Source organism: Trichechus manatus, unplaced genomic scaffold, assembly GCF_000243295.1.
Source record: "Trichechus manatus latirostris isolate Lorelei unplaced genomic scaffold, TriManLat1.0 scaffold00071, whole genome shotgun sequence".
In the NCBI taxonomy this organism is placed as follows: Eukaryota; Metazoa; Chordata; class Mammalia; order Sirenia; family Trichechidae; genus Trichechus; species Trichechus manatus.
Genome location: NW_004444007.1, coordinates 10246136 through 10262236, shown reverse-complemented (window position 1 = coordinate 10262236; position 16101 = coordinate 10246136). Strand labels below are relative to the sequence as shown.

The 16101-nt window shown below is 43.2% G+C and overlaps 1 protein-coding gene across 8 annotated transcripts in view; it reads left to right on the top strand.

The window, feature by feature from the left end:
• Positions 1-10182, top strand: part of LEF1 (lymphoid enhancer binding factor 1) — a 124702-nt gene extending 114520 nt beyond the window's left edge. For 7 of the 8 annotated variants that reach the window (XM_004380225.2, XM_004380226.2, XM_023734789.1 and 4 more), the window contains one exon: positions 8960-10182. In XM_004380225.2, the coding sequence (XP_004380282.1) occupies positions 8960-9039 (80 nt within the window). In that variant the 3' untranslated portion in view covers positions 9040-10182. Of the gene's footprint in view, positions 1-446; positions 4411-8959 lie in introns of those variants that run through there. The other variant, XM_023734790.1, reaches the window with a different exon arrangement.
• Positions 10183-16101: the final 5919 nt, after the last annotated feature.

Sequence of the window (16101 nt, the reverse complement as noted above, 5' to 3'; positions counted from 1 at the left end):
GGCTGCATAGTGACAGAAGTGTGGCTAGACTAAAGTACGTGTGGACCGCAGGTTCACACATTATTGACCATTTCCTCAGGAAGGTTTATGTTCACTTACATATTTGGAGCCTTTTGATCAAAAGTATCAGAAACAGCCCATGCTAGCTGAAGGAAAGAAACTACCTCAGAGTGGTGATCTCAGAGAGTCCTCTAGTCTCAACTGGTCCGGTAAGTCTGGACTTTTTAAGAATTGGAGTTCTATTCTGTGTTTTTCTGTCAGGGTCCATCTGTTGTGGCCCTGGTGGGGAAATTTAAGCATACAGGTGTGTCTTATGGAACCCAAGGCCAGTAGTGCAGTTGGGTCAAGAAGAGTCCTGGATGAGGGCCCTGGAATGCTGTCCAAATGCTTTTGCTGCCTCTGACATCTGCCCTTCCCTGAAAATTGCTCCCTTCTCCCCTCTGCAGATTGACTTCCTTCAGTCCTTTGATCCACGTCTAGAACTTCCAAGCTTGTGTGGTGTTAAGAGTATCAGCCTCCCAAAGAGAGGATGCATCTTGCAGATTCTGGAGAATGGACTCTGGTTGGCCCAGCTTGGGTCAAACATCTATACCCTGATCCATAAGGAACTGTGGCCACAGAAGACTGTCACATTTACAACGTGGCCGTCAGAGCTCACCTCTGTAACCTTGGGGTTGGAGTTGGCATAATCAGGAAGGGAGCTGGGCGGTAACCCAACAGGTGTCCACTACAACTCACTCACAAACTGGTTGTTGGGGTCTGTTAGATTAAGAGGGGGTTTTATCTTAGACAGCTGTGTGTTAATGGTGAACTTGGGAGAGGATCATATATGTGGTGAGAGCGTTTAAAACCTCTGCTGCAGTATCCTTCCCATCAATTTCCTTTTCCCTCCTTAATGATCAGAAGAGCTAGAATTGTGCTTCAGTTGCCTTGGGAAGCAGAAACAGGGAAAGGGACCCATGGCTAACAAGATTGATCAGGTGCCATTAAAAAATAATAGGTAGGAAAAGTAATAGGTGAGGGAGAGAAGTACCTGAGGCTCGTGAAAACCCTCTTGAGACACTTCATATTTAGTATTGCTCATGAAAGCCCATGGAACTGAATTTAGATCAATGCAACAGAATAGTCTGTAGAATTAAAAAAGAATTGTTTTGGACAAATTTTATTCACTAGAACATTTTTCTCACTGATCTGTCTGGGACTGTGAGGAATAGCTCACAGTCGAGGAGAAACTATAGGTTTACCTCTTTATGTATCAAAACATAAGTTTTTTATTTTAACTCTTGGGTTCAACAATCTTCTTCAACAGAGTACACCGAAAAGAATTTAAAGATTTCTTAACGCTTCATGCCGTTTATTCTACAGTGCCTATAATATAACCCCTTGCCAACGAGTTGATTTCTACTCACAGCAACCCTATAGGACAGAGCAGAACTGCCCCATAGGGTTTCCAAGACTGTTTCTTTACGGGAGCAGACTACCACATTTTTTACCTGTGAAGTAGCTGGTGGGTTCAAACCATCGACTTTCTGGTTAGCAGCTGAGCGCTTTAACTACTGCGCCTTGTATAGAATATAGTACATGCTAACAAGAAATACGGTGCCATCAGCCACTGTTCTTAATGTCCCCCAGATGATGTGGGATTTTAAGTCTGCTTTTTATAATTATTCTGTGTCTTCCTTTGCTGTCTGGGACGATCCCCTTCTTCTGTAGTATCCTCTTCCTTCTTACCCACTGTGTGGATTTGGGAACCAGAAAACTAAGCTTGTCTGAATAATGTGTCAATTTAAATGGAGTCTGAGTTGGGCTATGAAGAGCTCTCTTACAAAGAAAAGTAAAATATGTTATTTTGTGCATGAATTTCTTGACAGTATTTTTATAGCTTGAGGGCTTTTTAACTTCTTTCTCCTCAGCTGTGTTCTTCATAACTGAAGCTGCCAGCTTATAACTGTCCACAAGCTTTAGCAAAGTAACTTTTTTTTTTGACAAAATGAGAAAAAAAAAAAGTATTTCAGCTGAACAGGACTTCCTTACATTTTGCTTATGTTTTAATTCATATCTAGCCTGAAGTCTCCTAAATTTTGAGGTGCATTTTCCATGATTGTAATAACAAATGTAGTTGTTACCCTCTTGGAATTACTTTTCTGAACTAAGGCTGTTTTTTGGAGACATTCTGTTGTATAGGAGATGTTGTGATTATTTTGCAGAATGTTCTGTTGGTCTTAATTTTTCACAAGAAGTCCTGTAAATAGTATGAATCTTGGCTGTCCCAAACATGTCATATGAAATTGGAACAGCAAAATGGCACTAGCATTTATGTACACATTATTATGTCCTGGCTGCTTTAACAGATGCCTTTCCATATGTTACCTCATCCTTTTCTTGTGGCAGCCGATACGGGATAGATCTCATCCCTGATTGAGGAAAGGGACAACATCAGTAGATTGTCCAGGACCACACAGCTGCTGAGGGGCAGCGTCAGATTTGAACCTGGATCTGCTTGTGTATAACTCCCAAGTCTTGACCCACTACAGTAACTAATATTTATTGTACACTCACTGTGCCAAGCTTTTCATTCCCTCAAACATAAGTTAGGAAGAATAGTGACTTATCTCCTTTTTACAGATGAGGAAACTGGAGTATTTGGTATTTACAAGTAACTTGCCCAAGATAACCCAGGTAGTAACTGATGGAGCCAGGGTTCAAACCCAGCCCGGGACAGTCTGCCCTCAAAGCCCATGCTCTTAACCCACAGTGCATTATTGCATCCCTCTACCATGTACATTTAAACACACACAGGTATAACAGTGGAAATACTGGGTTTGAAAAGAAAAAAAAAGGGTACATTGATCTTGTCATCTCATTTTTAGAAGGTAAAGGTAACATCTTTAATGTAAATACTGAGAGAAATGTGGACTGGATAAAGAATTTGGAGCTGGGCGGTAAGATGGGTCTGTCTAGTTAGTCACTGTCTTCTTGAAGCATCTCCATTTACAGAACTAAAATGGAGTTTGAAGGTTCTCTTTTATGACTGCTCATTACTTTCCTCAAAAATATTCCTTTAATTTTTCCAACAGTAAGTAGTGAGGATCTAGAGGGTATTACCTGCACTGGGAGGCCCACCCTTACCAGTAAGGTATCCCTTTGATGAATAGCAGAACATACAGATCCCATTTACATTTCTCGCCTCTTGGGTTTATTGGTATGGTGCTGTACCACCGAGGGCATGTGCTGTCAGCAGGCAGGGACCTATATAACTGTTGGAAATGGAAGAAACGGGTGTGTGCTGCAAATTACTGTTTTTTACAGGGTATTGTATGAGGTGGTGCTGACTTGATTTTGTTTTTAGGTAAAATATGGATTTTGAAAAATTTTTATGTGGGACACATGTCCCTCTGGACTCTAGGAGTTGAATTAGGGGGACATATATGTCCCTGTGGATTCTGAGGGTAGGATTTTGGGGATGAGGCCAGGAAAAAATCCATATTACCTACCAACACTTCAGATACACTCAGTGATTTAGCATGCATTCCATTAATGAGAAAACATTATATAAACAAAAAATTAAAAAGAAAAATTCATTCATTTATGAAGGGGATATACAGTAAAACCTGCAAAAGCCAGAAGGTGGAAACCTGTCAGAGAAGGAAAGCTCAAATATTTTCCACTACAACTAGTGGTAGAAAAGTTATAAGACTGCACCCTGTCAAAGATGGAAAACTTGCAAGACCAGGAAAAACAAGGCAGTCCCGTTGAGTTCTGTCTCTCACAGGTTTCACTGTAAATCCTCACAGAGGAGACACAAAGAGCGTATCAGGAAGAGAAACCAATAGCTACAGATACAAACCAAAAATTCTCCGGGCATAATTTATACATAGTTGCAGATGTGTCTCAGAATCATCCTGACATGGCCAAACTCTGTTTTAACTGATCCTAATTTACATTGAATAACTCCAGGGCAAGGAGCCACACAGACGCAGGGGCAGTGCCCAGTTGACCCTGCCTCAGTATATCCTGAGTCCAAGGACAGAGTTAATGGCCCATCACAGCCCTGATACCTCCTTCCCTCCCTTCTCCAGGTTCTGGGAATCTTATTCTTGCCTCAGGGCTTTGAGGTCAGCAACTGACTAGTCTTCAGTGCTAGGACTAAGGGCTAATTTAATATGTAAACAAGATTCTGTGCTAACCTTCCTAACCACATTATCATTTTTCCTTTTTCTCAAATACTGGATAATATTTACTGCTAAGGAACAGAAGCTGGCCTTTGTATGTTCAGTCTTAAAGGAGAATTAAATTTCAAAGTTAACTTCTGCCTTTTGTTCTTTATCACCCTGCTTTCAAGCCACTAGGGTGGCTGCAGGGTTCTAGATCCAGCCCACTTCCACAGTGATAAATGTGTTAGTGACTAGTGATGAGAGAGGAAGGGATGGATGGATAGATGAATGGAAGGGAGGAAGAAGAGGAATGATAATTTGATAGTCTCTAAGGTATGCTGGTGGCGCAGTGGTTAAGAGCTCGACTGCTAACCAAAAGGTTGGCAGTTCAAATCCACCAGCCACCCCTTGGAAACCCTATGGGGCAGTTCTGCTGTGTCTTATAGGGTCGTAATGAGTTGGTATCGACTCGATAGCAACTTGTTTGTTTTTTCGTTTTTAAGGTATGCTGGAGAGACCTGCTAACCAAAAGGTCGGCAGTTGGAATCCACCAGGCGCTCCTTGGAAACACTATGGGGCAGTCCTCCTCTGTCCTGTAGGGTCACTGAGTCGGAACTGACTCGACGGCAATGGGTTTCTTTGGAGAGAGCATGTGTTTAGGAAGCAAAAGCTAATTCTGCCACCTCTTGGTTGGGTGACCTTAGGCAAGTTGTTTGACCTCAGGCAGCCTGGGTTTCCTTATTCAGAGCTTTGTGATGATTGCGTGAAATGGTACGTGGGAAGTACGAGCCCCGGTGCCTGGCGCATCAGTGGTCAGTGGATGTTGATTTTGTTCCTTTCTCTCTCATCAGCCTCTTACAGATACACACGGAGGCTGTGACAGACATGGAGCCAGACACCTGGGTGCTGGCCCAGCTCTGCCAGTTACTGTATGGCCACCTACCTCAGTCTCTCATCTAAAATGACAGGGTCCTACTCGCTGGGTCACGCTTGCTTCCTGCTCTGGAAGTCTGTCCTTTTCCTTCATACACACGTGACATTGTGCAGCAGAAGAGTTCACGCCCTAAAATAACAGGCTTTTGTCGGTTTTCCCCAAGGCAGAAAAACTTAGGCAATTGGCATGAGGTGTGTGGTGTGGTGTGTGGTGTGCTGTGAGGCCATCTGCGCAGTTATAATCTATGTCTGTTTTCACCTCTCACAAAACTAATCTCTAATATTCTGTCCTCAAATTTCACATCATCAGTGAAAACATTTTTCAGATTCTTGCTTGCTCCTTGCTAGTAGCATTTGAGAGTGGGAGGTGACCTGAGGCGGGAGGAGGGAGGGAATAGTCTTTATTCCAGGTCACTTTTTTGGGTTCCTCACAAATTCTAAATAAGGAAGTGGTATTCCTCTATAGTTGCTATGAGTCAGAATTGACCCGATGGCAACTGGTTTGGTTTTTTTTATTCCCTGATACAAAGAGGAGTTTTTAGCTTTCTTCCTAGAGGCCAGCTTTGCTGCCTGGCTTGGCCGGGGTAGCTTGAGGAGGTGGAGTGCATCCTGGGCCACAGGGCAGAGGACAGGTCTCCAGGCTTCCAGACCCTCCTGTCCTCCACCTCAGGTCACTGGTGGGCTTTTCTCCTTGGATCCTGCTGCCAGAGAACTGCCTGGGGAAGGGGGCTGGGGCGGCAAAACCCCAAATATAAGGGCTGGCGAAGCACTCACCTTCTGATAAGATTTCAGGGAGAAAGGATTCCCACTTTCCTTTTCTTCACATCTTTTTGAGTTAAGGTCTAGAAAGCCCTACGCCTCAGAGTCACTGCTGGTTGTCTCCCAGAGACAGGGCCCCTCTTGACATCTTTAGATTTCCCTTCAACTCTTGGCTCTTAATAAGTGGCTCTGCCCATTTGGGTCTCTGGCTCCATTTGGTTGCTAGGTGCCATCAAGTCAATTTCAACTCATAGCAACCCCATGTGACAGAGTAGAACTGCCCCCGTAGTGTTTTCTAGGCTGTAATCTTTATGGAAGTGGATCGACAAGTCCTTTCTCCCGAGGAACCTTTCAATTAGCAGCTGAGTGCTTAACCATTGTGCCACCAGGGTGCATTTATTAATGGGATATTTTGTTGAGATTGGGGTTTGGTCTCTGAGAGCTTCTAGGGTTTCGGCTGGAGGGGAGGAGGGAGGGAGGGTCTTGTGCTGCCTCCAGAGATCCTATACAAATGTCCCATGAGGTGACGCCCACCAGCGGGCTGGCGGGCAGGCGGAGGAGCCCAAGCCTTAACATATGTGGGACGGGCTGCGCTGTGCTCCTTTGAAGCCGAGCCGCAGCCAGAGCGGTAATTGCTGGCTTTGATTGCGCCGCCGACTCTGGTGGATGGGGCTTTGCTGGGGCTCGCCTGGCCTGGCAGAGCTTCAGCCGCAGCCCCCCAGTGAGGCCTTAGATGTGGGAAGTCTCCAGTCTCCGGAGCCTCATGCCTGTGGTTTCTTGAAAAGAATCTTGATTTGACCTGTTTTATATCTGTAAAGCAATCCTGTAAGGCCCCCACATCTCCCATTTGAAGAGGACTTGGGCTCCCCTGACGACCCTTTATTTTAAAGGGGCAACCAGCGACAAACTGCTGCCTTATTTGAGATGAGGCTGTTTGGTAGGCGGTTGTACAGAGGATCTCTGAAGCAGCTTTTACAGGAGGGTTGTCAGGGGACAATATGGAATAACTAAGTAAAGAAGGGGAGATGTGAGACTGTAGAAGGAAATAGCTTTAGTACAAGGTGGCGGGATTCGTTCCCCCAGGGATTGCACGTTGTCCTTGTGGTAAATGGGCCCTCTCTGGGCAGCCTCGTTTACTTGTTTGTATTTGTGCTCAGCTCAAGAAGGGAGGAGAAGGAGCTTTGGGGACGGGCAGGGAGGGGGAGGAAAGACTCGGGAGTCAGAAGTGCAGGCTGCTGTGGATGGAAGGTGTTTGAGAACAGGGGACACGGCGGCTCATGGAAGCTATCTCTCCCTCACCACGTCATTGTCAGCCTGTGGACAGTTCGGGTCCTTCAGCAAACAGACACTCCTGAGTGCCCATGGCCGGCCATTCTCAGTCACAGCCCTTGTCCTGGGCGGCTGTGAACTCCTGGCCCAGGGCCCCTAGGCCACTCCTTTTGGGAAGCGGAACATTGTCATGTAGCACTGAGAGGAAAGCCTGCCCAGGAAGACCACCCTGGATCAAACCTTTGAAAATCTGTCATGAAAAAGTACAGTGTAAATAGAAATCTGTGGGGTGCCCTCACCACCCGTTCCAGGCTCTGTGCTTGAGTCCTGCTCCTTTCTCCTTGGAAAGGTAGGGTCCTTCTTAGCTCTTTGATCCTCCTGTGCTTTAAGGAGTGGCATCCCGCTTAAATTGAAAATCATGGTGCTATAGTGTGTGTTTTCCTGTTAAGAGGAGAAAGGTTAACTCTGCAGGAGATGAGAAATTGAAATTGTCATCAAAGACCTCCCAGGAGCTGCCCAGGGTATAAGTAGTTTCTTCACAGTTCCTATCATTCATTTTTTAGGCACGACATTGGTAATAATTACAATAATAACAATAGCTAATATGTACACAGGGCTTGCTACATGCTATGCACTTTCTAAGCACCTTAAAATACACCAGCCCAGTCATTGCTCACAGCAGCCCGTGAGGTAGATCCCGCAGCCATTTCCATTTTACAGGTCACTCTCCTGTGAAAAGCACACAGACCGTGACTCGCTTTCCAAAGTTTTGTTTTCACCGTGTAACTCTTTGAAAGCTTTCTTTTATTTCTCCTCTAATTTCTCTTCCCACTCACTGAAATAAAATGCAAAAAGGAATCCACTTTGATTTAGCATTAAAAATTTAAAGGAGATTTCTGCTAGTAACAAGGACACCACAACCACAAGCCACAGAGTTGGGATGGGCTGAGGCTGGCGAGGGATCCAGGTGGAATCCGTGCGTCTCTGGCCTCTCTCCGTTCTAGGCTCCATGGCGGGAGGCAGAGGCTCTCCTGAGTGAAGGAACTGAACTCTGCAACGCTTTTCCTTTGGGTTGCCTCTGTCTCACCCAGTTACAGTGTTATATTTTATTTTCAGTTCATTTTTAAAATCTCAGATCCTTAAAGCTTTTGGGATTTGGGGATTCTCTTTTTTGAAATTATCATCACCAATATTCGGTAACATTAACTTAAAAAGACTTACTGCATGTACATTCCCAGGCTAACATTAGAGATCCAAGTTGTTAAGAAGGAAAAATATCTCAAGAACTGTGAAGTCTTAGCTAAACACGGAGAGGCATCTTATCTCCGGCTAGGTATGCGAGTGGACAGAGCCAGCTGCACTAGGGCTTGACGCTGTGGGAGTTGGCGGTGTCCTGGGTAATTTGAATGTGCGACAGTCCTGTGTACAAGCATACAATGGCTCCCACTGTGGACTGAAAAGAGCACACACTTCAGACTGACGCAAACCTTTTCCTGATCTGGCCATTGCCCGTCTTCCCAGTTCATGTCTGGCCATTTCTACTGGTGTTTTTCAAACATAGTTTTGTTTTTGTTTTCCTTTTAGTATGACCCAAAGTGTATTAAATACCTTTTACATCATAATCCTGTACCTACCTATATGGAAGCAAATTATGCTTATTATGTAATGTATTTTGAGGATTTTTTTGGGTACCATAGAGCAATCCACGTGAGCCATCTACCAAATCAAAGTGGATGAATTAAATTCCGAGATCTTAAGACATTTGTTGTGTGTAATAGAGGCAGAATCTTTTAAAGGTCTGTGGCAAATTCATATTAATAGCATCTCATTTGTTCCTTCCTGAGGTGGAAAACGAAACTCATTCCCAGCGTGCAAAGCCAAGGCAGCGACCCCAGGACCTCTTCTGGAGATGGAAGCTTGTTGAAAACCGACTGTCTCCACAGCTTGCGCAGTCAACCCCAAAGGAGAACTGACACCAACTTCATCCTGAGGTCGCTGCTAGAGACGCTGATCCATAGACAATCACTGCCAAACCCCTTTCGTCTACTGCAAGAGCCAAGTTCCAAAACCAAACTTAAAAAAGGTTTTTAAAAAAGAAAATTAGAAAGCACACAAGAATGCTAGCATGCCCTGGGTCCGCTGAGAAGATTCCCTCTCCCATCTGTGCTGGGAACTTCCCAGAGCATCTTGCATTGATACCTGTAACATTTTGGCAAGGACAGTAACTTGGCTGCGTTTGCCTGCCGTCAGCATCTGGAGCCAGCCACCAGCACGTCCGTCCGTCAGCATCCCAGCGGAGGAATTTGTGGAAGAGTTCCCTCTTTGTTCCTGTCTTTGTTTCTCTTTCTCTTCCTTTCTCCTAAAGCTTTATTTAACAGTGCAAAAGGATCAATCTTACGTTTGCTTCTTTTTTTTTTAAACTTGAATTTTTTTTTAATTTACACTTTTTAGTTTTAATTTTCTGGTATATTTTGCTAGCTATGAGCATTTAAATAAAATTCAAAGATCCAGAAACGTTTGAAATAAAAAACAAAAGGAGCCCTCTTTTTTTGAGAAATACCTTGTCTGATAAGTGGCTTCTCTGAATTTTCTGTAGTGGCCTCTTGGTCTTGGTAAGGCATTCTGTAGGGCTGAATAATGGAACAGCCAGACCCACTGTGTTGTGGCAGTCCGATTTCACTTTATTTTTCTTCTGTTTTTTTTTTTTTTTTTTTTTTTTTTTTTTTTTTTTTGTTCTTTTTTGGAAAAGGTAAACCTTAACAGGTAACTTCCAGCTGACTGGTTTGCAGTGAATTTTCATTTCTTTCCTTCTCACCCCCTTGTAAAAAGCCCAGCACTTGAATTGTTATTACTTTAAATGTTCTGTATTTGTATCTGTTTTTATTAGCCAATTAGTGGGATTTTATGCCAGTTGTTAAAATGAGCACCGATGTACCCTTTTTTCTTTTTAAATAGCGAGGCACAGCCTTTGCCCGAAACTGTCTCTAACGTTTGTCATTCCAGTTTGAGTTAACGTGCTGAGCATTTTTTAAAATAAGCTTTGTAATAAAACATAAAAAAAACAAAAGGTGTCATTTTATTAAGAGTGACGTTCCCGATGATCTAAAACTGGGTCATGGGGAACTCAATCCACAGACTGAGGCCAGGGCTGGCTTGCACCCGAGCTTCCCCATCTGAGGAGCTCTGCTTGGTGCCATCTCCGGACAAGCACAGGCCAACACCTGTTGGAAGACCCTCCTTGGCTCCCCCATCAACATGCAAATCCTCAGAAGTACCGGTATGGCCTGCCCCCCTCCTTTTCCAGGTGTAGGCATAAATCATGGTGAAAGGAAAGCCACCAGCTTGCCACGCTCACCACAGTAAGCGTACAGGTACCTTCCATCTTCACAGTGCGTTCTCAAACTGGGCTCCCAAAATCAGGGGGTCCCTGTGCTGAAGGAAGGTTTTAACCACAGTCAACATTTTCCCAGTTTTGAGTTTATATTCCATGTTGCTAGGTGCTGTTAAGTTGGTTCCAACTCAGAGACCCTACGTACAACAAAACGAAACACTGTGTGGTCTTGAAGCATCCTCAGAGTTGTTGCTATTCCATGTTGCTGTTGGGTGCCATCGAGTCAGTTCCTATTCATAGTGACCTTATGTACAACAGAACAAAACACTGCCCAGTCCTGCGCCATCCTCACAATCATTGTTATGCTTGAGCCCATCACTGCAGACACTGTCTCAATTCATCTTGTTGAGGGTTTTCCTCTGTTTTGCTGATCCTCTACCAAGCATGATGACCTAAAGTATGTGAGACGAAGTCTCACAATACTTGCTTCTAAATAGCATTCTGGCTGTTCCTTCTTCCAAGACAGATTTGTTCATTCTTCTGGCAGTCCATGGTATATTCAATATTCTTGGCCAACACCATAATTCAAAGGCATCGATTCTTCTCTAGTTTTCCTTATTCATTGTCCAGCTTTCCTGCGCATATGAGGGAATTGAAAATACCATGGCTTGGGTCAGGCACACCTTAGTCCTCAAAGTGACATCTTTGCTTTTTAACACTTTAAAGAGGTTTTTTGCAGCAGATATGCCCAGTGCAATAGGTCGTTTAATTTCTTGATTGCTGCTTCCATGGGCATTGATTGTGGATCCAAGTAAAATGTAATTCTTGACAAATCTTATCCCATAGCTTTCCGTTAAACTTTGATCATACTAGTATATAAGTTGGTATCTGATTTAGCAAAAATTATATATTTTAAGTTTAAAACAGTATTGAGCGTCTTCCACAATGGTATTCCATCTCTTGAGCTAGTTTTGAGAACCATTGATACCACTAGTCTAACTGAAATCTCTCTTGCTGAAATTCTAGTTTTCCTTGTTCAACCTTTAACACAGCTGGGGAACAGCTGGCTACCATACTTGTAATAACCCTCCACATACTGTACTTGAAGATTGCCATTAAATCACCCCTCAAATTTTTCTTCAGGCTAAGTAATCCCAATTCCTTGAACCTTTGATCATTGGTCCTTTAATCATTTTCATTACTATCCTCTGGAGCCTCTCCAATTTCTATTCATTTAGTCCTTAACTTGAACTGGGGTGAGGGGAGTCTATTATGTTCAGGGGACCTACTTGTTATAAAGATTTCATATTTAGCTGTGGCCAGAACTTCATTGGAAAATTATCTCTCTGAGGTTTCTTAATATATACGAACCAAGTAGTTAAAACAGTCCACAGCTGCCACCATGGTCTTTTCGAAGGTTAACTAGGAAATCTTAACAAAATGGTGTAGGAGGTGACCTTGGAGTGTTACTTTTTGAAAAAAGGTTATGGCTCTTCTGGATCTTGGGAAGAAACAAGTACACAGAGACACACTGTTAGTTGCCATTGAGTCAGTTCTGACTCATGGCGACCCTGTGTGTGCAGAGTAGAACTGCTCCATAGGATTTTCAAGGCTGTGATCTTTCGGGAGCAGATCGCCAGGCCTGTCTTCTGAGGTGCCTCTGGGTGGATTTGAACTGCCAACCGTTTGGCTAGAGTCAAGTGCTGAACTGTTTGCGCCACCCAAGGACCCAAACAGACATATCCATTGCCGTTGAGTCGATTCCAACTCATAGTGACCCTATAAGACAGAGTAAAACTGTCCCATAGGGTTTCCAAGGAGCAGCTGGTGCATTTGAACTGCCGATCTTTTGGTTAGCAGCTGTAGCTCTCAACCACTGTGCCACCTATAAAAATAAACCAAACCCGTTGCTGGGGCCCTGGTGGTGTAGTAGTTAAGACCTTGGCTACTAACCAAAAAGTTGGCAGTTTGAATCCACCAGCCGCTCCTTGGAAACCCTATGGGGCAGTTCTACTCTGTCCTATAGGGTCGTCACGCGTCGCTTGGAGCGCCACCTATATAAACCTGAAAATCAAGACTTGGCCAAAGCTCACCCAACCCCTCTCCCTCGATTCCTCCTCTACGTTTCTTATGACACACACACACAAAAACTGACTAAATGACATTGAATAAAATGGGTTGTTTGAACCCTCTGAGCCAGTGTCCCTTCCACAAACTCATGGCCCCCTCCTACTTTTCTGTATTTCCTCTAGAATAATTTTCCCAAATAACTTGGATGTCACTGCCCAGTGCCCATTCCTGGCCCATTCGACCAAAATCCAGCCTTCTGCAGGCAGCAGTTCTGGTGAAGGAGAGTCAAGAGTCCCACTTGAAGTATGGACAAAAGAGAAATTAGCCTGGCGACACCTGTGAGGAAAGAGATGCTCCTACGGCCACAGCTTCTGTTTGAGTGATTTGGTGCTGAGTTTTTCCCTGAGATCACAGCTGGTATGCTGGTCATTATGAAGGGGGGTTTTTCCTCCTGGTTTTTGTTTGGTTGCTAGGGTTGCTGGTAACTACCTGTTTAGCTGGAAAGGGACTTTTGAACTGTCTCACGACTACAGCTGTCTAAGTACAATAATTTTTTCCTCTGTATTTTGTAAGTCTGGAACAATATGGAAACTTCCAATAAAGGGCCAGTGAATAATAACAAGATATCTGTGTGACTTTCCTTTTAAAGAAGAAAAATCATGAGGGAGCAATGCATGGTTCTGACACAAAAGAGAAATTTAAATTCCACATGACATAATAGTGTTTATTAAGAAATGACATTTACTATTTCTGCATACAGGATATTATCGTCTATACATGGAAACTTCGGGAATTTTAAGATCTGCCCTGCAAACCTAGCTTCTGTGGAGATACGCACACAGAGAAACATAGAAAGGACAAATATGTATATTTATATATGACAAGTTGAACCATTGTTTCACGTTGCTACTGTTGTTAAGTGCCACCGAGTCGCTTCCAACTCATAGCGACCCTATGTACAATAGAACAAAACACTGCCGGGTCCTGCACCATTCTCATAATTGTTGTTATGCTTGAGCCCATTGTTCTAGCCACTGTGTCAACCCATCTCATTGAGGGTCTTCCTCTTTTTCGCTGACCCTCTATTAAGCATGATGTCCTTCTCCAGGGACTGCGCCCTCCTATAACATGTCAAAAGTACCTAAGATAAACTCTTGCCATCCTTGCTTCTAAGGAGCATTCTGGCTGTTACTTCTTCCATGACAGATTAGTTCATTCTTCTGGCAGTCCATGGTATATACGCTATTCTTCGCCAACCCAATTCAAAGGCATCAATTCTTCTTCGGTCTTCCTTGTTCATTGTCCAGCTTTCTCATGCATATGAGGCGATTGAAAACACCATGGCTTGGGTCAAGTGCACCTTAGCCCTCAAAGTGACATCTTTGCTTTTCAATAGTTTAAAGAGGTCTTTTGCAGCAGATTTGCCCAGGGCGATAAGTCGTTCGATTTGTTGACTGCTGCTTCCATGGGTGTTGATTGTAGATCCAATTAAAATGAAATCCTTGACAACTTCAGTCTTTTCTCTGTTTATCATGATGTTGCTTATTGGTCCAGTTGTGAGGCTTTTTGTTTTCTTTATGTTGAGGTGTAATCCATTCTGAAGGCTGTGGTTTTTGATCTTTATCAGTAAGTGCTTCAAGTCCTCTTCACTTTCAGCGAGCAAGGTCATGTCATCTGCATATTGAGGTTGTTAATGAGTTTTCCTCCAATCCTGATGCTGCATTCTTCTTCATATAGTCTGGCTTCTCCGTTTATTTGCTCAGCATACAGATTGAATAAATATGGTGAAAGGATACAACACCGACGCAGACCTTTTCTGATTTTAAACCACTCAGTATCCCCTTATTCTATTTGAACGACTGCCTCTTGGTCTGTGTACAGGTTCTGCATGAGCACAGTTAAGTGTTCTGGAATTCCCATGTCATCCCTAATTTTACAGTTCCTACTTCCACTCTGTCCTATAGGGTCACTGTGAGTCAGAATCAACTCAAAGGCAAGGGGTATTTAAACATGTTACAAAAAATGGATAACATTTTTAAACAGGAACTGTGAAATTTGTAGTTAAGCATTTTAATATTTAGAAGGATGTGTTTCTAAACAATGCTTATATCGTGGCAAAAATAAGATCATTGATTTTGTGACTATCATTTAGTGGACATCATTTTGAAAGCTGCTATTCTAAAACTTTTGCAGCTCTCCATCTGGGAAAACCTGCATTATCTAACTCTGCAACTAGGGATGGCTGCAGAGACGAAAGGAAAGAGTGTACCAAGAGCAGCTATTTAAAATAAACATTATTGGCACAAATCAACCTACAGTGGAATTTTATAGCGATTAGGATGTTAGGTGATTTTAAAATAATAATTTACAGTAAAACTTGAACTTATGTGATTTTACTTCCTTGCCCTTACTGAAGAAACAGTGCCAACGTCATCAGCATATGTGTGGGTCACAGTAGACTGGTACTAAAAAAAAAAAAAATCTGCATTCACTCAACGTTTTTATTAAGTACCTGCCAATGGGCTATGCTCAAATAATTGTGCACTAGAAAAATGTTTTTTATTACTTGTAAGATTGTTCACCATCAACATTTGTTACAATGTCCAAGCATCCCCCTCCCCAACTACTAAGTTGGACTTTAAAAAACAGCTACTTATGTTAGGAAGGAGGGGCACAGTGGGGGAAATCCCAGGTTTGGAGTCACCTAGACCTGGAGAAAGTCCAGTTCTACATTTGCTGGGTGCTGTGCACTTAACCCCTCTGAGCACACTTCTTCGCGAGCTAAATTTCTTCTTAAATGGTTTTCTATTTTTTAGAAAACATGCTTTTTTGTCCAGTGTAAGATATTTTATTGCCCATAGCCATAGAACATATGAGTTTATTTTTTCTGCCCATGGAAGCAGTTGGTAGCCAGGACTAACCAGTCTATTTTGGACCAAGATCAAGAAAGTACTTAAACAAAAGGGGCAGCATCTGTTTTTTACTGAGTCAGAGTCTTTTTCAACTCCATAAACAATTTTGGGAGAAACTGGTAGAAAATACATTTGCCAAATGAACTAAGAAGACTGCATACAAATAAGAGAAGTAATCACACGTCGTTGTGACTGTTGCTTTGTAGTCCAGTGGAACTGATAGTCATTTTCTCCAACTTTGTCTCAGAATTTGAGACATATGTTCTGTGCTGTAATGATTTTTCTTTCATCAGCAAGATAACGTTGTAAGGCAACAAAGTAAAATGGCAGCCCCCAAAATTGGCCCGTTTATTACAGACCCTTTCAGAGTTAGTTTAGATAACCACTGCACAATTGCAGAAAGGTAACAGTTTTCAAATCTAGCTTACCCTTCATGCCCAGGTCTTGAGAGACCCTTCAGCACCGTTGAACCTCCAAGTCTCACAAAGCAAGGGGTGCGTGGTGCTCTCCGGGGTGCTTATTGAAAGTCCAGAGGTACCTTGTGAAAAATCTTACCTGTTTCGTACATGCTGGCATATGCTATGCCTGCTCCACTTCTAAGTTCCAATTAGCTAGGGCTGTATTTCTCTCAGTGTCTGGTCTTAGAAAACTCAGTCATCTAGGCAGCCCTGGC